Source organism: Symphalangus syndactylus, chromosome 12, assembly GCF_028878055.3.
Source record: "Symphalangus syndactylus isolate Jambi chromosome 12, NHGRI_mSymSyn1-v2.1_pri, whole genome shotgun sequence".
Classification (NCBI taxonomy): Eukaryota; Metazoa; Chordata; class Mammalia; order Primates; family Hylobatidae; genus Symphalangus; species Symphalangus syndactylus.
The window spans coordinates 79359130-79381449 of NC_072441.2; the positions used below are offsets into that span (position 1 = coordinate 79359130).

Below are 22320 nucleotides of genomic sequence, written 5' to 3' on the forward strand. Positions count from 1 at the left end.
TCAAGACCAGCCTGGCCAAAATAGCAAAACCCCGTCTCTACTAAAAATACAAAAATTAGCCGGGCATGGTGGCGCACGCCTGTAGTCCCAGCTACTCAGGAGGCTGAAGTGGGAGGATCACTTGAGCCCAGGAGGTTGAGGCTGTAGTGAGCCGTGATTATGCCACTGCACACCAGCCTGGATGACAGAGTGAGACTCTGTCTTAAAAAAAAAGGAAAGAAAGAAAAAATATATTCGACCTACTTCATTCATTACAAGAGAAGTGCAAATAAATACTGTACTGACATACCATTATAACACTATGTTGTTAAAGGTATAGGGAAACAAGCACTCTTATAAATCACTTGTGAGAGTGCAAATTAATGGATCCTCTAAAAAGGATATTGGTAATATCTGTAGGTATTAAAGATGTACATAAAGATGTACCTTTGGGTTTTTTTGTTTGCTTGTTTGTTTGAGATGGAGTTCCTCTTTGTTGCCCAGGCTGGAGCACAGTGGCAGGATCTTGGCTCACTGTAACCTCCACCTCCCTGGTTCAAGTAATTCTTGTGCCTCAGCCTCCTGAGTAGCTGGGACTATAGGCGCACACCAACACGCCCAGTTAATTTTTGTGTATTTTTAGTAGAGACAGGGTTTTACCATGTTAGCCAGGCTGTTCTTGAACTCCAGACCTCAAGTGATCCTCCCGCCTAAGCCTCCCAAAGTGCTGGGATTATAGGTATGAGCCATCACACCCAGTGATGGTGTGTATCTTTTGGTTAAACAGTTCTTTTTTCTTTTTTGTGCGTGTAACTGGGTCTTGTTCTGTCACCCAGGCTTGTGTGCGGTGGTGCAATCATGGGTCACTGCAGCCTCGACCTCCTGGGCTCAAGCTATCCTCCCGCCTCAGCCACCTGAGTAGCTGGGGCTACAGTTCCACGCCGCCATGCCCAGCTATATTCAGACTGAGGCTATACATTAGTATACTGAGGCATAACATTAGTTGCTTCCAGGGAGGGCAACTGGGTACTAAGGATGAGTGGGAGGCTTTTCAATGTATATGCTTTTATAGTCTTGATGTTTTTAATCATTTAATGTATCAGTTATTCAAAAAAGACATAATTAAAATTTTTTGAAAAGAGGAAGCCCATCATTACAACTCCATGCCTTAAAAATACTGGAGGTTGGCCAGGCACAATGGCTTACATATGTAATCCTGTAATCCTAGCACTTTGGGAGACCAAAGCAGGAGGATTGCTTGAGGCCAAGAGTTCCAAATCAGCTGGGGCAACATAGCAAGACCCCCTCATCTCTACACAATTTTTTAAAACAATAGCCTGGTTGATGGCACGTGCTTATAGTCCCAACTACTCAGGAGGTTTTGGCAGGAGGATCACTTGAGCCCAGGAGCTCAAGGTTGCAGTATGCTACCATAATCATGCCACTGCACTCCAGCCTGGGCAACAGAGCAAAACATTGTCTCTAATATATATATATATATTTATTTATTTATTTATTTATTTTTTTTGAGACAGAATCTTGCTCTGTCACTCCAGGCTGGAGTGCAGTGGCACAATCTCGGCTCACTGCAACCTCCACCTCCTGGGTTCAAGCGATTCTCCTGCCTCAGCCTCCTGAGTAGCTGGGATTACAGGTGTGTGCCACCACACCTGGCTAATTTTTTTGTGTTTTTAGTAGAGACGGGGTTTCACTATGTTGGTCAGCCTGGTCTCGAACTCCTGACCTCGTGATCCACCCTCCTCGGCCTCCCAAAGTGCTGGAATTACAAGCGTGAGCCACCACACCCGGCCTATAGTTTTTTTTTTGTTTTTTTTTTAAAGATAGGATCTCCCTTTGTTGCCCAGGCTAGAATGCAGTGGCATGATTATGGCTCACTACAGCCTCGACTTCCCAAGCAACCCTCTCACCTCAGCCTCCCAAGTAACTGGGACTACAGGCATGCACCACCACGCCTGGCTAATTTTTTTTTTTTTTTTTTTTTTAGACAGGGACTCAGCTGGAGTGCAGTGGCGTGATCTCGGCACACTGCAATCTCCACCTTCTGGGTTCAAGTGATTCTCCTGCCTCAGCCAACGGAGTAGCTGGGATTACAGTCATGTGCCACCATGCCCAGCTAATTTTTTTTTTTTTTTTTTGGTAGAGACAGGGTTTCGCCATGTTGGCCAGGCTAGTCACGAGCTCCTGAACTCAAGTGATCTGCCTGCCTTGGCCTCCCAAAGTGCTGGGATTACAGGTGTGAGTCAACACCCCTGGCCTTTTTTTATTTTTTGTACAGACTGGGTCTTACTATGTTGCCTATGTTGGGATTTATAATTTTTAAATTATTTCAACTGATGGATCAGGAAGTATGGGAAGGTAAGAATTAAACTTATTATAATCCAAACTTTGATATCATAAATTCTAATTTATGCATTGCTGATATTTTTGTGAACATAGTTATCATTTTAAGTTTTTAGGGCTCATTGGGTAGGTGAGAGACTGCTTATAATGGAAAAAATAAATGAAAACTGAGATGTTTTGGAGAAAAAGAATAGAATTGAGGCTTTACCTAAATAAACTATACTACTTTTTTATTTTTATTTTTAAAATTTATTTATTTATTTATTTGGAGGTGCAATCTCAGCTCCCTGCAACCTCAGCCTCCTAGGCTCAAGCAGTCCTCCCACCTCAAGTCCCAAGTAGCTAGGACCACAGGTGCGAGCCACCACACCCAGCTAATTTTTTACTTTTTCACAGAGACAAGGTCCCCAGCCTGGCCTCAAACTCCTGGGCTCAAGCAATCTTTCTACCTTGGCTTCCTAAAGTTCTAGGATTACAGGCGTGAGCCGCTGTGCTCAGCCTATACTACTTTTTACAAATATGTTTAAGGCCCAAAGAAGGAAAACAGATTTTGTGAGTTATCTGCAGAAAAATTTAAATCCCAGACTAAACTTCCATTTCTACTCAACATATATCTAAGCTGCTTTCCACTGACATCAGTTGATGAGTTTATAAAGAAATACAAACCAATTTTTAAATCTGCCAAACCCAATGATTAGGTAAATCTTCTGTTTTTTGTTTTTGTTTTTAAATTTTTGTCCGGACATGGTAGCTCACGCCTGTAATCCCAGCACTTTGGGAGGCCAAGGTGGGCAGATCATGAGGTCAGGAGATCAAGACCATCCTGGCTAATGCGGTGAAACCCTGTCTCTACTAAAAATACAAAAAAATTAGCCGGGCCTGGTGGCGTGTGCCTGTATTCCCCACTACTCCGGAGGCTGAGTCAGGAGAATGGGGTGAACCCGGCAGGCAGAGCTTGCAGTGAGCAGAGATCGCGCCACTGCACTCCAACCTGGGCGACAGAGCGAGACTCCAACTCCAAAAAAAAAAAAAAATGCTGTGATTACAGGCATGAGCTACTGTGTCTGGCCAAATCTTCTGTTTTAAAATAATCATAATATATCCTAAAACCTAAATATAATTTTTAACTTTTTATCTTTAGATCATTAAAGATTTAGTACAGTTCTTTTTTTTTTTTTGAGACGGAGTCTCGCTCTGTCGCCCAGGCTGGAGTGCAGTGGCGCAATCTCGGCTCACTGCAAGCTCCGCCTCCCAGGTTCATGCCATTCTCCTGCCTCAGCCTCTCCAAGTAGCTGGGACTACAGGCGCCCGCCACCACGCCCGGCTAATTTTTTGTATTTTTTAGTAGAGACGGGGTTTCACCGTGGTCTCGATCTCCTGACCTTGTGATCCGCCCGCCTTGGCCTCCCAAAGTGCTGGGATTACAAGCGTGAGCCACCGCGCCCGGCAAGATTTAGTACAGTTCTAAGAAATAATACAGAGAAATCTATTGCTGGGATTACAGGCACATGCCACCATGCCCGTCTAATTTTTTGTATTTTTGGTAGAGACGGGGTTTTGCCATGTTGGCCAAGCTGGTCTCGAACTCCTGACCTCGGGTGATCCGCCCACCTTGGCCTCCCAAAGTGCTGGGATTACAGGTATGAGCCACCGTGCCCATCCTCTACTTTGTCATTTCAAGAATGTTATGTAAGTGGAATCATACAGTATACATGATTTTGAGATTGGCTTTTTTCCTTTCAGCATAATTCCCTTGATACCCATGCAAAGTGTTGTTTGAATCAGTATTTCATTCCTTCTTATTGCTGAGTATTATTCCATGATATGGATGTACCACAGTTTGTTTAACCATTTACCCAGTGAAGGACATTTAAGTTGCTTCCAGTTTCAGCTATCTAAAAATAAAACTGGTTGGGCACAGTGAGTGGCTCATGCCTATAATCGCAGCACTTTGGGAGGACTACGCCGGCAGATAGCTTAAGCACAGGAGTTTGAAATCAGCTTGGACAACATGACGAAACCCATCTCTAAAAAAAAATACAAAAAGAGAAAAAAATTAGCCAGGCATGCTGGTGTGTGCCTGTAGTCCCAGCTACTTGGGAGGGTCACTGGAGGCCAGGAGGTTGAGGCTGCAGTGAGACATTCTGCCACTGCACACCAACCTGGATAACAGAGTGAGACTCTGTCTCATAAAAAATAAATAAATAAATAAATAAATAAAGCATTATGAATACCATAATTGTTTACAGGTTCTTATGGGAAATAAAAAAATGGGAAATAGGGCCGGGCTCAGTGGCACACGTACTTTGGGAGGCCGAGGTGGACGGATCACAGGGTCAAGAGATCGAGACCATCCTGGCCAATATGGTGAAACCACATCTCTACTAAAAATACAAAAATTATCTGGGTGTGGTGGCACATGCCTATAGTCCCAGATACTCGAGAGGCTGAGGCAGGAGAATCTCTTGAACCCGGGAGGCGGAGGTTGCAGTGAGCCAAGATTGTGCCACTGCACTCCACCTGAAGACAGAGCGAGACTCTGCCTCAAAATAAAAAGAAAAGAAAAGAAAACAAATGGGAAATAGGCCAGGCATGGTGGCTCAAGCCTATAATCCCAGCACTTTGGGAGGCAAAGGTGGGTGAATCACCTGAGATCAGGAATTTGAGACCAGCCTGCCTAACATGGCGAAACCCCATCTCTACTAAAAGTACAAAAATTAGTCAGGCGTGGTGGCAGGCACCTGTAATCCCAGCTACTCGGGAGGCTGAGGTAGGAGAATCACTTGAACCTGGGAGGTGGAGGTTGCAGTGAGCCAACATCATGCCAATGCACTCCAATCTGGCCTGGGCGGAGCCAGACTCTGTCTCAAGAAAAAAAGAAGTAGGAAATAAATTTTCTATTCTCTGGGATAAATGCCTGAGAGTACAATTGCTGGGTCATATGGTAAGTGTGTGTTTTGTTTTGTTTTTTAAGAAACTGCCAAACTTGGGCGGATCACCTGAGGTCGGGAATTTGAGACCAGCGTGACCAACATGGAGAAACCCCATCTTTACTAAAAATACAAAATTAGCCAGGTGTGGTGGCACATGCCTGTAATCCCAGCTACTCGGGAGGCTGAGGCAGGAGAATCACTTGAACTGGGGGCAGAGGTTGCGGTGAGCCAAGATCGCGCCATTGCACTCCAGCCTGAATAATAAAAATGAAACTCCGTCTCGAAAGAAAGAGAGAGAGACAGAGAAAGAAAGAAACTGGCAAACTATTTTCTTTTCTTTTTTATTTTTGAAATGGAGTCTCACTCTGTCACCCAAGCTGGAGTGCAGTGGCACTATCTCAGCTAACTGCAACCTCCGCATACCAGGTTCAAGCGATTCTCCTGCCTCAGCCTCCCGAGTAGCTGGGATTACAGGCAGGTGCCACCACACCCGGCTGATTTTTGTATTTTTTGTAGAGATGCGGTTTGACTATGTTGGCCAGGCTGGTCTCAAACTCCTGAGCTCAGGCAATCCGCCTGCCTTGGCCACCCAAAGTGCTGTGATTACAGGGCATGAGCCACTGCGCCCAGCCTGCCAAACTGTTTTCTAGAGTGGCTGTACCATTTTACATTCCCACCAGCAATTTATGAATAATCCAGCATGTCTACGTCCTCTCCAGCATTTGATGTCATCACTTTTTAAAAAACTTTTAGCCTGGCGCGGTGGCTCACACCTGTAATCCCAGTACTTTGTGAGGCCGAGGCAGGTGGAATATCTGAGGTCAGGAGTTCGAGACCAGTCTAGCTAACATGGAGAAACCCAGTCTCTATTAAAAATACAAAAATTAACTGTGTTTGATGGCATGCGCCTGTAGTCCCAGCTACTCAGGAGGATGAGGCAGGAGAATTGCTTGAACCCAGGAGGTGGAGGTTGCAGTGAGCTGAGATTGTGCCACTGCACTCCAACCTGGGTTACAGAGTGAGACTTCTTGGAAAAAAAAAAAAAAAAAGGCCGGGCGTGGTAGCTCACACCTGTAATCCCAGCACTTTGGGAGGCCAAGGCAGGTGGATCACGTGAGGTCGGGAGTTCAAGACCAGACTGACCAACATGGAGAAACCCCGTCTCTACTAAAAATACAAAATTAGCTGGGTATGGTGGGGCATGCCTGTAATCTCAGCTATTTGGGAGGCTGAGGCAGGAGATGACTTGAACCCAGGAAGCGGAAGTTTCAGTTAGCCGAGATCACACCATTGCACTCCAGCCTGGGTAACGAGAGCAAAACTCCGTCTCAAAAAAAAAAAAAAAACAACTTTTAGCCATTCTGACATATGTGTAGTGTGTCATGTGTGTTGTGTGTGTGTTGACTCTTCTCTCACTTATATATGAGAAGAGAATTAATTTAGGTACAGATAATGGCTATTGGCTTTTATTAGAGGTCTCAAAAATATATAAAGACTTCAGGCCTTCTTTTGACAGATTATTTCTGCAGTTTTTGTTTGTTTGTTTAAGATAGGGTCTCACTCTGTCGCCCAGGCTGGAGTGCAGTCGCGAGTTCTTGGCTCACTACAGCCTCAACTTCCCAGGCTCAGGTGATCCTCCCACTTCAGCCTCCCAAGTAGCTGGAATTACAGGCATGCTCCACCATGCCTGGCTAATTTTTTTATTTTTTTTGCGGAGACGGTGTTTGCCATGTTGCCCAAGCTGGTCTTGAACTCCTGGGCTCAAGTGATCCTCCCATCTTAGCCTCCCAACATGGTAGAATTATAGGTGTGAGCCACCTCGCCCTGCCATTTCTGGGCAAATTGATAAGCTAATTGGCCATAGGTGACCTAGAGTCAGACACCTTCATATAAGAGCCTCAGACTTGGGACTTACTTGCATGGCTTCCAAGCCTGCAAATCTATACCTTTCCTTTTTGAGCCATTCTCAGTGCTCTATTAATCCTTTTTGTTTCTCCCTGAAGGGCCATGCCTTACCTGTTGATTCTAAAATTCAAAGAGATACTAAAAATGATATATCAAATAATATATGTAACTTTCTCTTTGCTTTTTTGTTGAGATGGGGTCTTGCTGTGTTGTTTAGGCTAGCCTTGAACTCCTGGACCCAAGAAGTCCTCCAGTCAGCTGCCTGAGTAGCTAGGACCACAGGCACACACCACTGTACCCAACCTAGAATATATTTTAGTTTATTTTCTAATTAAAAGCAAGCAAAACTTCTTTGTTTTATTATGCATTCATCACTTCCAATTGGTGTCCTTTGACTTGTAGTTCTAACTGTACCTGCTGGTCAGGTTGCAGAAGAGACTGTAATTAAAGAGGAAGAAGAAGAGAAGTTGCCACTAACAAAGAAACCAAGGATAGGAGAGAAGACAAACAGTGTGGAGGAAAGCAAGGTAATGTTTTTAGGAGCGATGAAAAGAATTTAAAGCCATAATTATCAAGGCCTGAACCCTTCTTCGTCTTTTTTTTTTCTTTTTGAGACAGTCTTGCTGTCTTGCCCAGGCTGGAGTACAGTGGCATGATCTCAGCTCACTGCAACCTCCGCCTCCCAGGCTCAAGTGATTCTCATGCCTCAGCCTCCTGAGTAGCTGGGATTACAGGCACCTGCCACCATGCCTGGCTAATTTTTGTATTTTTAGTAGAGACGGGGTTTCACCATGTTGGCCAAGTTGGTCTCGAACTCCTGACCTCAAATAATCTGCCCGCCTCTGCCTCCCAAAGTGCTTGGATTATAGGTGTGAGGCACCGCGCCTGGCCTTTTTGTCTACTATCTGGATAATTTAGGATCAGGAATTTACCTGGTGGTGACATGGCTTATTTTTACAGGAAGGCAATGAAAGAGAGCTACTACAGCAACAACTCCAGGAGGCCAATCAAAGAGCCCAGGAATACCGACACCAGCTCCTAAAGAAAGAGCAGGAAGCAGAACAGTACCGTCTTAAGCTGGAGGCCATAGCCCGACAGCAGCCCAATGGAGTTGATTCCACCATGGATGAAGAGGTGGCTGAGGTAGATGCTGTAGTAGTCACAGAGGGGGAGTTGGAAGAGAGAGAGACAAAAGTGACTGGGTCAGCAGGGACCACAGAGCCTCACACTAGAGTTTCCATGGAAACTGTTTCATCTTAATATGCAAGGGCCACAATTTGCACTGCGTTCATATTAATCCTCTTTTTAAAAAGAAAATATACAGAAGACAAACATTGTATAAAAACTAAGAGTGTCTTTAAGAAGAAAACTATAGCAGGGTACAATGCTTGGGCTCGGGAAGTTTCTCTGTACAACTGGAAAATTCAAAGCCATATTTAGGGAACATTTTTTCTGAGGGGCCAAAAGAATAAGGACCAAATTTCTTAGCTCATATCATTGCTTTAAACATAGAAGTAAAAGAATACTGCATGTTGTGGGTTGATTTTTTTTTTATTAAATGACTTTCTCACAAAAGATTTTAAGATAACATTTATAATATATATGCACCAATATATATGCCTTTAATAATTACACCATCAAGTGACCTGAAAATGCCCCTTAGATTTATGATGCATATCTGTTGGAAAAACTAATTGGGAGGGAGGTTAGACAAGCTTTGGGGAAGTCTCCAAAGGAGCAGGAACTCCCAACCTTAAGTTAATTTCACTGAAGAGAATTTTCCTTTTTTTTTTTTTTTTTTTTTGAGACACGGTCTGACTCTGTCACCCAGGCTAGAGTACAGTGGTGCAATCTTGGCTCACTGCAACCTCTGCCTCCAGGGCGCAGCCTCCTGAGTAGCTGGGAGGACAGGCATATGCCACCATATCACTGAAAAGAAATTTTTGATTGTCTGACAGATATGTATCCATTATGTGTCTATAGCTCAGATGCTTGTGTAAAAAACTGAAATAAGCTGGGTGTGGTGGCTCACACCTGTAATCCCAGCACTACTTTGGGATGTTGAAATGGGAGAATTCTTTTTTTTTTTTTTGAGACGGAGTCTCGCTCTGTCGCCCAGGCTGGAGTGCAGTGGCGCAATCTCGGCTCACTGCAAGCTCCGCCTCCCGGGGTTCACGCCATTCTCCTGCCTCAGCCTCTCCGAGTAGCTGAGACTACAGGCGTCTGCCACCACGCCCGGCTAATTTTTTGTATTTTTAGTAGAGACGGGGTTTCACCGTGGTCTCGATCTCCTGACCTCGTGATCCGCCTGCCTCGGCCTCCCAAAGTGCTGGGATTACAAGCGTGAGCCACCGCGCCCGGCGAAATGGGAGAATTCTTGAGTCCAGGAGTTTGAGATGAGCCTGGGCAACATAGAAACCTGTGTCTACAAAAAATTTAAAAATTAGCCAAGTATGGTGACAGGCATCTATGGTTCCAGCTACTCAGGAGGCTGAGGTGGGAGGATCGCTTGCGCCTTGGAGGTCAAAACTGCAGTGAGCCGTGGTTGCGCCACTGCTCTCCAGGCTTGAGTGACAGAGCAAGACTGTATCTCAAAGGAAAAAGGAAACTAGGCCAGGCGAGGTGGCTCACGCCTGTAATCCCAACACTTTGGGAGGCCGAGGCGGGCGGATCACGAGGTCAGGAGATCAAGAACATCCTGGCTAACACGGTGAAACTCCATCTCTACTAAAAATACAAAAAATTGGCTGAGCGCAGTGGTTCACGCCTGTAATCCCAGCACTTTGGGAGCAGAGGCAGGTGGATCACAAGGTCAAGAGATTGAGATCATCCTGGCCAACATGGTGACAACCCGTCTCTACTAAAAATACAAAAATTACCCAGGCGTAGTGGCACATGCCTGTATCCCAGCTACTTTGGAGGCTGAGGCAGGATAATTGCTTGAACCAGGGAGGCGGAGGTTGCAGTGAGCCAAGATCATGCCACTGCACTCCAGCCTGGCGACACAGCGAGAATCTATCTCAAAAAAAAAACAAAACAAACAAACAAAAATACAAAAAATTAGCCGGGCGTGGTGGCACCTGCCTGTAATCCCAGCTACTTGGGAGGCTGAGGCAGGAGAATCGCTTGAACCCGGGAGGCGGAGGTTGCAGTGAGCTGAGATCGCACCATTACACTCCAGCCTGGGCAACAGAGCCAGACTCTGTCTCAAAAAAAAAAAAGGAAACTGAAATAGAGTTTTTAAAAACTGAACTGGAAAGCCGAGGCGAGCGGATCACCTGAGGTCGGGAGTTCCAGACCAGCCTGACCAACATGGAGAAACCCTGTCTCTACTAAAAATACAAAATTAGGGCCAGGCCCGGTGGCTCACGCCTGTAATCCCAGCACTTTGGGAGGCCGAGGCAGGTGGATCACGAGGTCAGGAGTTCAAGACCAGCCTGGCTGAGATGGTGAAACCCTACTAAAAATACAAAAATTCACCTGGCAAGGTGGCAGGCACCTGTAATCCCAGCTACTCGGGAGGCTGAGGCAGTAGAATCGCTTGAACCCGGGTGACAGAGGTTGCAGTGATCCAAGATCATGCCACTGCACTCCAGCCTGGGCGATAGAGTGAGACTCCGTCTCAAACAAACAAAACAAAATTAGCTGGGTGTGGTGGCACATGCCTGTAATCCCAGCTACTCGGGAGGCTGAGGCAGGAGAATCTCTTGAACCCGGGAGGCGGCAGTTGCAGTGAGCCGAGATGGCGCCATTGCACTCCAACCTGGGCAACAAGAGTGAAACTCCATTTAAAAAAAAAAAAAAAAAACTAGAAAGGAAAGAAAACTTGTTTATGTGGGAGGAGTATATATAAAACCAAAATCCAGGCTGTGTTTCCACAGTGCTGGGAAATGGCCAGAAAAAGGCTTATGGGGGCTATGAAACTCTGGTCTTGAGATATAAACTTTGCTCTGACTGGATTTTATAAAATTACAGTGAGGAGGGTAGTCTCTTGTCAGAACAACTTGTTTCCAAACATTTATGTAATGTCAAGCTCAGTCTTTTTCTTTTTTTTGAGACGGAGTCTTGCTCTTGTTGCCCAGGCTGGAGTGCAATGGCATGATCTCAACTCACCGCAACCTCCGCCTCCCGGTTTCAAGCTATTCTCCTGCCTCAGCCTCCCGAGTAGCTGGGATTACAGGCATGCGCCACCACGCCCGGCTAATTTTGTATTTTCAGTAGAGACAGGGTTTCTCTATGTTGGTCAGGCTGGTCTGGAACTCCCGGCCTCAGGTGATCTGCCCGCCTCGGCCTCCCAAAATGCTGAGATTACAGGCGTGAGCCACCCCACGCACAGCCTAGACTCTAATTTTATAAAACTTTGTTGAATTTTCTAAGTGTCATTTAGGACATATTATGCTTTTCTGTGGAGCTTATATCTTATCCTCTTATGTGCAACAAAAAGGGGGTCGGAGGTAAATGCTGATGATGATGTTTAGTTTTATTTCCTTTTGATCTGGCATGAGTAAATTGCTCTGTTTCCTTAAGCTTGGATCTGTTACAGAAGGGCATGTTAGATGGACATTCTCTGCCTTTAGCCAGTAGCTACCCGAGAGAGTGAGCTGGTTGGGCCTGACAAAGGGAATAAGAACTATCAGTGCCATAAAGAACCAAAGATTCTGGCTACTTTGTCTTCTTCCTTTCTCTCCCACTATGCCTACACTTCCTCTGCCCAGACACTTTTGGAAAGTGTTCAACTGCTGGGTTTTCTTTTTCTTTTTTTTTGAGACGGAGTTTCGCTCTTGTTGCCCAGGCTAGAGTGCAGTGGCGTGATCTCGGCTCACCGCAACCTCTACCTCCTGGGTTCAAGCGATTCTCCTGCCTCAGCCTCCCGAGTAGCTGGGACTACAGGCATGCGCCACAATGCCCGGCTAATTTTGTATTGTTAGTAGAGATGGGGTTTCTCCATGTTGGTCGGGCTGGTCTTGAACTCCTGACCTCAGGTGATCCGCCTGTCTCGAACTCCTAAAGTGCTGGGATTATAGGCGTGAGCCACTGCGCCCAGCCACCTGCTGGGTTTTCTTTGTATGTCAACATGGAGTTTTTCCCAAAGAAAGGGTATATGGATGGAGAGAGAGAGGTTATGAACAGGTTATGTTACAGAGGTTATTGCCTTTGAAACTGGGCCCTCATTGTTCTAGACTTGCTTGCTTTGTTATAAATTAGAAGAAACCAGAGGGAGATGTGCCAAGTAAACATTTGAATGACTGTTTAGAATATGGTTTTCTTAATTAGCAGTCATGGGGAAAACATGCATTTTTAATTTGGAAAAAAACCTGACAGTTAACATGGTTCTGTTTACCTTGATTAGTGAAGTAATTTGCTGCAGTGTTACAGAGGAGCAGAATCATTTGGGTCTCAAAATAGACTGAAAACTTAACTCCCCAAACCAAATTTAACCAACAGAATTGGTTATTATACATTTATAGGCAAAAATATCAGTTTGGAAATTAACCTTGGCTACTGGCCACCTTAGCTAGGTTTTCTCCACAGATCTGTTTTCTCCACAGATCTGAGTACTGAACACTTCCCAGATGATTGGAGGATATTCTGGGCTGTTGGGGATGACAGGGAAATGTGAGGGGGAGTAGCCTAGGTAAGGGTGATGATGAAATTGTTCTATCTGCTGTCAAATAATCTTTTCCTGTTTGCAGTGTTTTTATTTTTTCTGAGTCTCTTTGGGAACCAGGTGCTAACAAGAAGCTGTTATGTGTGGGATTTCGGAGCCTTACTTTAACAATAGAGGAACCAAATATCATTTTAGATGTCTTTTATTTATGTTGTTGGTGCATATGTTGACTTTAATCCCTCTTCCCCCACACCTTGCCCATTAAGGGGGAGGAGGTTAACTCTGCAGATGATATTCAGTATTCAGGCCCAACCAGCTCACTCTCTCGGGTAGCTACTGGCTAAAGGCAGAGAATGTCCATCTAACATGCCCTTCTGACTATACAGTCACCACTTTTTGGGGGGAATTCTTTAGCAGATCTTATTGTTCTTTCTGCAGAAGCTATCATTCCTACCTCCCCAACCCCCAAAATCTCTAGGCCAAGTCATTTTTTATGATGGGTCTCTGAGATAGTGCAGTTTGTTAGAGGAGAGGCTAGGGTAGAGAGGGAGAGAATGGAGGTATCCGAAAATAAGTAAGAAAAAGGCATTTATTTTTATTTACTTGGAACAGTCCTCTTGGCATCCCAGATAAGGGAAATAGGATTTGATCTCCAATTGTATTGCCATGGAGAGAATGGCAGGAGGATGCTTTGAAGTAGTTAGAAATTAAATATTGAATACATTAATGGCAATACCATTTCATGACTTTGCATATCTTTCTGGATTTGTCATGGAAGTTGGGGAAATATTGCTTAGATCTTCTGGGTTAGAGGATTCCAACTGGCTTATTGGCAAGGTTGGATTATTAAGAATCAAATAGCAGACAAAAATGGCTGGGCACGGTGGCTCACGCCTGTAATCCCAGCACTTTGGGAGGCTGAGGTGGGTAGATCACTTGAGGTCAGGAGTTCGAGACCAGCCTGGCTGACATGGCAAAACCCTGTCTCTACCAAACTACAAAAATTAGTTGGGCATGACGGCACACGCCTGTAGTTCCAGCTACTCTGGAGGCTGAAACAGGAGAATTGCTTGAACCCAAAAGGTGGAGTTTACAGTGAGCTGAGATTGTGCCACTGCACTTCAGCCTGGGCAATAGAGCAAGACTCTGTCTCAAAAAAAAAAGAAAAAGAAAAAACAGACAAATGGATCAGAATTGGTGCTTGAGCAAGAGAAACTTCGAGCTTAGGATGGTTGTCTACTTTAAAATAAAGCTGCTGGCCGGGCACAGTGGCTCACGCCTGTAATCTCAGCAGTTTGGGAGGTCAAGGTGGGTGGATCACGAGGTCAGGAGATGGAGACCATCCTGGCTAAGACGGTGAAACCCCAGCCCTACTAAAAATACAAAAAATTAGCCAGGCGTGGTGGCGGGTGCCTGTAGTCCCAGCTACTCGGGAGGCTGAGGCAGGAGAATGGCGTGAACCCGGGAGGCAGAGCTTGCAGTGAGCTGAGATCGCCCTACTGCAACAGATCGCCCGGGCAACAGAGCGAGACTCGGTCTCAAAAAAATAAATAAATAAATAAAATAAAATAAATAAAGCTGCTGGCCAGGCACGGTGGCTCACGCCTGTAATCCCAGCACTTTGGGAGGCCGAGGCGGGAGGATCACTTGAGGCCAGGCCAACGTGGTGAAACTTAGTCTCTACTAAAAATACAAAAATTAGCCGGGAGTAGTGGCGCGTCACCATACTGGTGAGAAAAAAAAAGAAGAGAGAGAGGCCGGGCGCGGTGGCTCACAAAAAAAAAAAAAAAGAAAAAGAAAAAAAAAAGAAATATCAGTTTGAGAAATGATTATTTTTTTCTTTTTTCTTTTTTTTTTTTGAGACAGTGTCTCTCTCTGTCGCCCAGGCTGGAGCGCAGCAGCATGATCTTGCAACCTCCGTCTCCTGGGTTCAAGCGATTCTTCTGCCTGAGCCTCCCAAGTAGCTGGGATTACAGGCATGCGCTAATTTTTCTATTTTTAGTAGAGACGAGGTTTCACCATATTGGCCAGGCTGGTCTCGAACTCCTGACCTTGTGATCCACCCTCCTCGGCCTCCCAAAGTGCTGGGATTACAGGTGTGAGCCACTGTGCCCAGCTTCTTTTTTTTTTTTTTCTCACCAGTATGATGATGACCATTTTAAGAAAGCTTGTGTGGCTCTCTCCAATCATTACAGACCTCCAGAGCTGGAAAATTTGAGGCATTTACTGAACTCTTCCTGATAGTTTAATATGGAGTGGGAATCAGTTTTTGTCCTAATTAGAGAAAGCTTCCTCTTCTCTACTCCTTGTGCACACCCATCTCTGGATAGCTAGAAAAGGAGCTTCAGAATGGACTATATGTCATGACCACCTGTATGCACTCTAGGCTCTTATCTGTCTCTATTTTATGTGGTGACTATTTCCCCCTTCCGAGTAGTACTAGTATTTCCTATGCCAATTTTTTTAAGTCTCTGATGCTGCCCTTTTTAAATTTTTATTTTAGTTTTTAGCCTCTTTAGTATTAGGGGGTGAGGTGACATTCCTAGACTCTACAGTAGCAGTTTGGCATGTTAGTGACAGGAAATTGTGATTCCCTGTCTCCCCCTCGTCCTACCTTTTCTGCTTTTGTGATTTCATTGTTCCTATCTCATTGAGGCTTTCCCAGGCACTCGAATTTAGTTAGCAGGTCATTTCTAATCTCTGGGCCTTGTCTTTTCTCTCTCCATTCCCCTCCTTCCCTACCACATATTTTTGTTTATTCTGAGGTGGTTTGTTTCTGAAAGTTAATCTAGGTCACCTTCTATATCCTGTGCTTTCTAGTTGGCTTTAGACATCTTGTTCTAGCAACAATGATGGTAGCAGCTCTCTCCCTGGCCTTGCCCCATGTGCTCTCCTTCTGTCAAGGCCATTTGTGTGTGTACTTCGGCAGGTATGTGTGTGGGGGGATGCGCCCAGACTATTCTCACAATGTCCTCAGTTTCTCAGGTTGTCTGACAGCTTTATGTACAGCATATTTTTAGAAAAACTTAATATACTTCTTTATTTAGAATAGGGTTTTATTCTGATGAGCAAGTTTGTGTGTATATGTGTGTATGAGCATTTGTATGTATATATACTTATACAGATCTATATTATATATACAGTTTTTGTACTATCATTTAAAATAAAAATGTTTCTCAATAAAATGTCAAAGCCGACCATTTCAGGGTGTCATTGACTTTGTTTTCATCTCCTGGGCAAAATTTGTATCTATTCTTTAATCACAGGTGAACCACAGAGCTCATTTTCCCTGTCCAGCTGAGCTAACTGAAGGGGGAGGAGTATAGATCTACTAACCCATGCATGCCCACTGCCTTTTCCTTATCCACCTCTCTCAGCCTGGTATTCTTGACAGGCAGAGCAAGTTGAGGTAAGAAATGAAACAAGAATGAGGAGAGCTTTTGACCAGCTTGTTAAATGTACATTTTCCTTCTTTCTCTCATTCCCCTCTCCCTTCCCTAAAAGCAAACAACCAAGGAAGGAGAAAAGTAGCTGAAGAAGGCCGGGCGCGGTGGCTCACACCTGTAATCCCAGCACTTTGGGAGGCCGAGGCGGGCAGAACACGAGGTCAGGAGATCGAGACCATCCTGGCTAACACAGTGAAACCCCGTCTCTACTAAAAATACAAAAAATTAGCCGGGCGAGGTGGCAGGCGCCTGTAGTCCCAGCTACTCGGGAGGCGGAGGCAGGAGAATGGCGTGAACCCCCGGGGACGGAGCCTGCAGTGAGCCGAGATCGCGCCATTGCACTCCAGCCGGGGCAACAACGAGACTCTGTCTCAAAAAAAAAAAAAAAAAAAAAAAAAAAAAAGAAAAGTAGCTGAAGAAAATGATTATGTGCCTTGTGTGGGAGTAAAGTCAATGCTGAGATGTATGGGGAAAAACATCAGACTCAGAAGTGCTTGGAAAGAGTAGACTTACTTTGCCAGCTTCTCAGCTATTCTTGGTTAATAGGGTGCTTGCTGCTTAGTCCAAAATCAGCACACATTTATATTTAAAAATAGGAAGATCAGTCTGATAGTAGCACAATCCCCATTGATAGCCAGGGGTGAACAGACCAATTTGACTAGCAATATGGGTGTCCTATCTAGTGTATAGAGTTCTGAAAAGCTGTTTTGTTGGCAAGAAGGATACCTTTCTTTACAAAATTAGCTTTGAGCCTGTCCAAAGCTAAGGACATATAAGCATCTGCGTTCAGTGACTGGAATCTCCAGTAAGTTCTCAAAGTCAATATTTAGGAAATTGGACACCTACCATGTACTAGGGTACATTTAGATAATTTCTTTTTGGTAAATACATATAGTCAGCAAATGCTGTGCACATATTCAACTAATAGAAAGTAACTCTGGCAGGTACTTCAGCAATAGATATAGTCTTGGCTGTGCTGACAGAAAAAAAAGCAGGAACTTGCGGAGCCTTAAGAACCAAAGAACTAAAAATCTTGTTGAATTAAATCCTGGTGAGAGAAATAATCAAGATGGGAAAGTTGGAGGGAACTAGAGAGATAGGAACCTAGAGTTCTCTGATGGCTGATACTTTGTTGTTGTTGTTTTGTTTGTTTGTTTTTGTTTTTCAGACGGAGTCTCACTGTTGCCCATGCTGGAGTACAGTGGCACGATCTTGGCTCACTGTAGCCTCTGCCTACCAGGTTCAAGTGATTCTCCTGCCTCAGCTTCCCTAGTAGCTGGGATTATAGGCGTGCACCACTACACTCAGCGAATTCTTGTATTTTTAGTAGAGACTGGGTTTCACCATGTCTTGCCAGGCTGGTCTTGAACTCCTGACCTCAGGTGATCCACCCGCATTGGCCTCCCAAAGTGCTGGGATTGCAGGCGTGAGCCACCGTGCCCAGCTGGGTGATAGTCTTAAGTAATGGGAAAAATTATGAACTAGGGCAACTTTCCTAAGACTTCCTTCCTCTGTGAAAAAGAACCCTCTACTCCAAGGAGATCAACAGGTAAAAAATACAGGTGAAGGCTGAAGTGGGAGCAACCCAGTGATAACTACACCTATGTAAGGCTTGTGCAAGACATCTGATAGGTAATAGAGTAAGTTAAGACTATAGGAGACTTCTGAACAAAAGTGAGGTTGCAGTCTGCTCCTATAACCTGTCCTAAAATTTAAGGGGATTATGTATTTTTAGTAGAGGCAATACCATTCAGGACATAGGTGTGGGCAAGGACTTCATGTCTAAAACACCAAAAGCAATGGCAACAAAAGCCAAAATCGACAAATGGGATCTCATTAAACTAAAGAGCTTCTGCACAGCAAAAGAAACTATCATCCGAGTGAACAGACAACCTACAGAATGGGAGAAAATTTTTGCAACCTACTCATCTGACAAAGGGCTAATATCCAGAATCTACAATGAACTCAAACAAATTTACAAGAAAAAAACAAACAACCCCATCAAAAAGTGGGCAGAGGACATGAACAGACACTTCTCAAAAGAAGACATTTATGCAGCCAAAAAACACATGAAGAAATGCTCATCATCACTGGCCATCAGAGAAATGCAAATCAAAACCACAGTGAGATACCATCTCACACCAGTTAGAATGGCCATCATTAAAAAATCAGGAAACAACAGATGCTGGAGAGGATGTGGAGAAATAGGAACACTTTTACACTGTTGGTGGGACTGTAAACTAGTTCAACCATTGTGGAAGTCAGTGTGGCGATTCCTCAGGGATCTCGAACTAGAAATACCATTTGACCCAGCCATCCCATTACTGGGTATATACCCAAAGGACTATAAATCATGCTGCTATAAAGACACATGCACACGTATGTTTATTGCGGCACTATTCACAATAGCAAAGAGTTGGAACCAACCCAAATGTCCAACAACGATAGACTGGATTCAGAAAATGTGGCACATATACACCATGGAATACTATGCAGCCATAAAAAATGATGAGTTCGTGTCCTTTGTAGGGACATGGATGAAACTGGAAAACATCATTCTCAGTAAACTATCGCAAGGACAAAAAACCAAACACCGCATGTTCTCACTCATAGGTGGGAATTGAACAATGAGAACTCATGGACACAGGAAGGGGAACATCACACTCCGGGGACTGTTGTGGGGTGGGGGGAGGGGGGAGGGACAGCATTAGGAGATACACCTAATGCTAAATGACGAGTTAATGGGTGCAGGAAATCAGCATGGCACATGGATACATATGTAACAAACCTGCACATTGTGCACATGTACCCTAAAACCCTAAAGTATAATAAAAAAATTAAAAAAAAAAAAAAAAAAGAAACCGAGGGCCAGGCACGGTGGCTCACGCCTGTAATCCCAGCACTTTGGGAGGCTGAGGCGGGAGGATCATGAGGTCAGGAGATTGAGACCATCCTGGTAAACATGGTGAAAACCTGTCTCTACTAAAAACACAAAAATTAACTGGGTGTGGTGGCGGGTGCCTGTAGTCCCAGCTACTCAAGAGGCTGAGGCAGGAGGCGGAGCTTGCAGTGAGCCGCAATTGTGCCACTGCACTCCAGCCTGGGTGACAGAGTGAGACTCCGTCTCAGGGAAAAAAAAAAATGCCAAACTTGGGCAGATCACCTGAGGTTGGGAGTTCGAGACCAGCCTGGCCAACATGGTGAAACCCCATCTCTATTGAAAATACAAAAATTAGCCGGGCATGGTGGCACGTCCCTGTAATCCCAGCTACTCGGAAGGCTGAGGCAGGAGGCGTGAACCCAGGAGGTGGAGATTGCAGTGAGCTGAGAGAGCCAAGATTGCGCCACTGCACTCCAGCCTGGGCGACAGAGCAAGACTCCGTCTCAAAAAAAAAAAAAGAAAGAAACTGAGAAGAAAAATATGATGCAAGCAGCATTTCCTATAAGCTCCCCAAAGTAAATTTTGCTCCAAAACTAATTTGGGGGTATCTGCATAGAGTTTCTGGCCAGCAATACTTGAGCAAAAAGAGTAAAAAATAATCTCTCTTGTGGAGAATGAATAGGGTCTTCATCTCTAGGTATGCTGGATGTTTTCTTTCTTTCCTTCCAGATTACACTCCTCTATTCTGTAGCCTGTTCTCTGTCCTGGGAGACTGACCTATATGAACATCAATGGGCTTCCTGTGCTTTGGCCTCCAGTTGGATTCAGCCAATAGGGAGCCCTGACAGGAGACTGGGGGAAGAGAAAAGACTGAAGTCAATGTATTGACATCTGCCAGGTGCAGTGGTTCACTCCTGTAATCTCAGCTACTCGGGAAGCTGAGGCACGAAAATCACTTGAACCTGGGAGGCGGAGGTTTTGGTGAGCTAAGATCACACCACTGCACTCCAGCGACTCTATCTCAAAAAAAAAAAAAAAAAAAAGTCACTGCTTCTCTCAAGGCACTCTCCTGCTCCAGGACCTAGAAACCAATAACTCCTTTTATCCTTTTAGGCCTAATATAGTTATTAGCCTCCAGTTACTGACCTATCCTTTGCCCATACCTTTCAAATAGCCCTTCATTATTTTGAGAATGTTATTTCCTGTTGGGACCCTGTCCGATACACCTGGTAAAGGTAGGTGATCGTTTAGATTTACAGGCTTCATATTTTATCCATGTACTTGAACCTTACTCTCATAGATATAACCTTATATTCTTATGAGCCAACAGTTCTGAAGGGTCAACTGCTGGCTTAAGTAGCAGAGAGTGACACATACCTGTGTGGTTCTCATGGATGGGACGGTGACATCAAGGAGTTAAAAACCTGAGAGACAATAATAGCTCAGACCCCTGTGACTTAGCCCCCAAAGAACCCAAGATGCTGAACAGCTTTTCAAGCTCTGTGACTGTGGAACCTTCTGTGATTCAAGTCCCCAAAGCCTTACACAAACTGATGGACTCTGTCTGCTGGGGCCCTGGTTTCTCCATAACCTCCCAGGATGCCTCTGAGAAATCAGCTTAGAAATCCCTGAGGATGATGATGCTATCCTCCCGTTGGCACATTCTGGTTTTCCTAAAGACAAAAACTGAGCTAATGATACGATTTTTTAAAAAACAGTATTAGCAGGTTCCTTGAGGTCATATTTATCCTTCTATTGTCAGGGATAATTTACTTGAATTCATCCTCTTAATTTATTATTCACTACTCTCTATCAGGGAGAGGTATCTGTATTAATGAACTGCATACTTGGTAGAAGTCTGCTTTATTTTGGGCAAATAATTTTCCCACAAAGCACTTAATTTAAATATATATATTTTATGGTTCTTTACAAATCCCTGTTGCCATATGTTCTTTCCATTCCTTACCAAAAAAACAGCCTCAAAGATGTTGGTTGAATTGCCAAGGTCACATAGAAAACAAGCGGTAGAGACCCACGACTGTTGCTCTCACTGCAACATAGTTCTGTTAGCTCTGAGTTCAGTTTAGATACTCTTTGGCTAAAGAAGTCACCATAGTAATAAATACTAATAAAAGAACATATTTTATAATTAAACTACAACCAGGACTTTAACCTATAAATTACTGCTGCCCGCAAAGAATTACAAGATTAAATTTCCATTGTATGTATCTCTCTTTTAGATCTATATTTAAACCTTAGGATCATTTACCCTTTTTGTTTGTGGCCACCTTCAAGGCAAGAACTATATTTGAGTTTTGTCCCTCAGAGGATTGTGAAAGGCTGCATGCAGCCTTGAAATTTTTCCTTGTCCTTCCTTTAAAATTTCGGTTTGAAGAGGATAATGAAGTCAAGTGACTGGATTTTCTACTCCTTCCTTGCTTGCTTTCCTGCAGTATCTAGGAAACTAGCACTGGCCCCGAGGCACCTTGGTTTAAGTAAGGCACCCCATACGCGAAAAACTGAGACCTAAAGGACCACTTCAACCTGGTGAAACAAGCGCCAAGCAAAAAAATGTCAGACTCTGGAGGACAACCAAATTTGGCCAGACAAGCTTAACTGAAATGGAAGTAATGTTCAGAGGGCATTAAAAAACCCTGAGGGTAAAATCTTTTTTTTTTTTTTTTTGAGATGGAGTCTCGCTCTGTCACCCAGGCTGGAGTGCAGTGGCGCGATCTCGGCTCAGTGCAAGCTCTGCCTCCCGGGTTCGCGCCATTCTCCTGCCTCAGCCTCTCCGAGTAGCTGGGACTACAGGCGCCCGCCACCACGCCCGGCTAATTTTTTGTATTTTTAGTAGAGACGGGGTTTCACCGTGGTCTCGATCTCCTGACCTCGTGATCCACCCACCTCGGCCTCCCAAAGTGCTGGGATTACAAGCGTGAGCCACCGCGCCCGGCCCCCTGAGGGTAAAATCTATAGGTGAAAATTATAAGGATACAAAGGGAAAGGCCTAGTGAAAGCAGATCGCAAAGTTAGGAATAGGAATAGCCTATGCGTGAGTTTGAAGGAATTACTATCTCACGAGATACCATGCCTTCGCCTTTAGAAAGCGTTTTCACATTCTAGTACTTGAGCTTCTCAACCCCATTTTTCAGATGAACAAATGGAGGCTTCGGGCGGAGTTTTGACCAGTCATGATCACAAGTAATA

At 44.5% G+C, this 22320-nt stretch overlaps 1 protein-coding gene across 12 annotated transcripts in view; it reads left to right on the top strand.

The window, feature by feature from the left end:
* GABPB2 (GA binding protein transcription factor subunit beta 2) overlaps positions 1-15986 on the top strand; it is a 61969-nt gene extending 45983 nt beyond the window's left edge. For all 12 annotated transcript variants that reach the window (XM_063626325.1, XM_063626326.1, XM_063626328.1 and 9 more), the window contains 2 exons: positions 7581-7705; positions 8139-15986. In XM_063626325.1, coding sequence (XP_063482395.1) covers positions 7581-7705; positions 8139-8438 — 425 coding nt within the window. In that variant the 3' untranslated portion in view covers positions 8439-15986. The remainder of the gene's footprint in view (positions 1-7580; positions 7706-8138) is intronic.
* The last annotated feature ends 6334 nt before the right edge of the window (positions 15987-22320 follow it).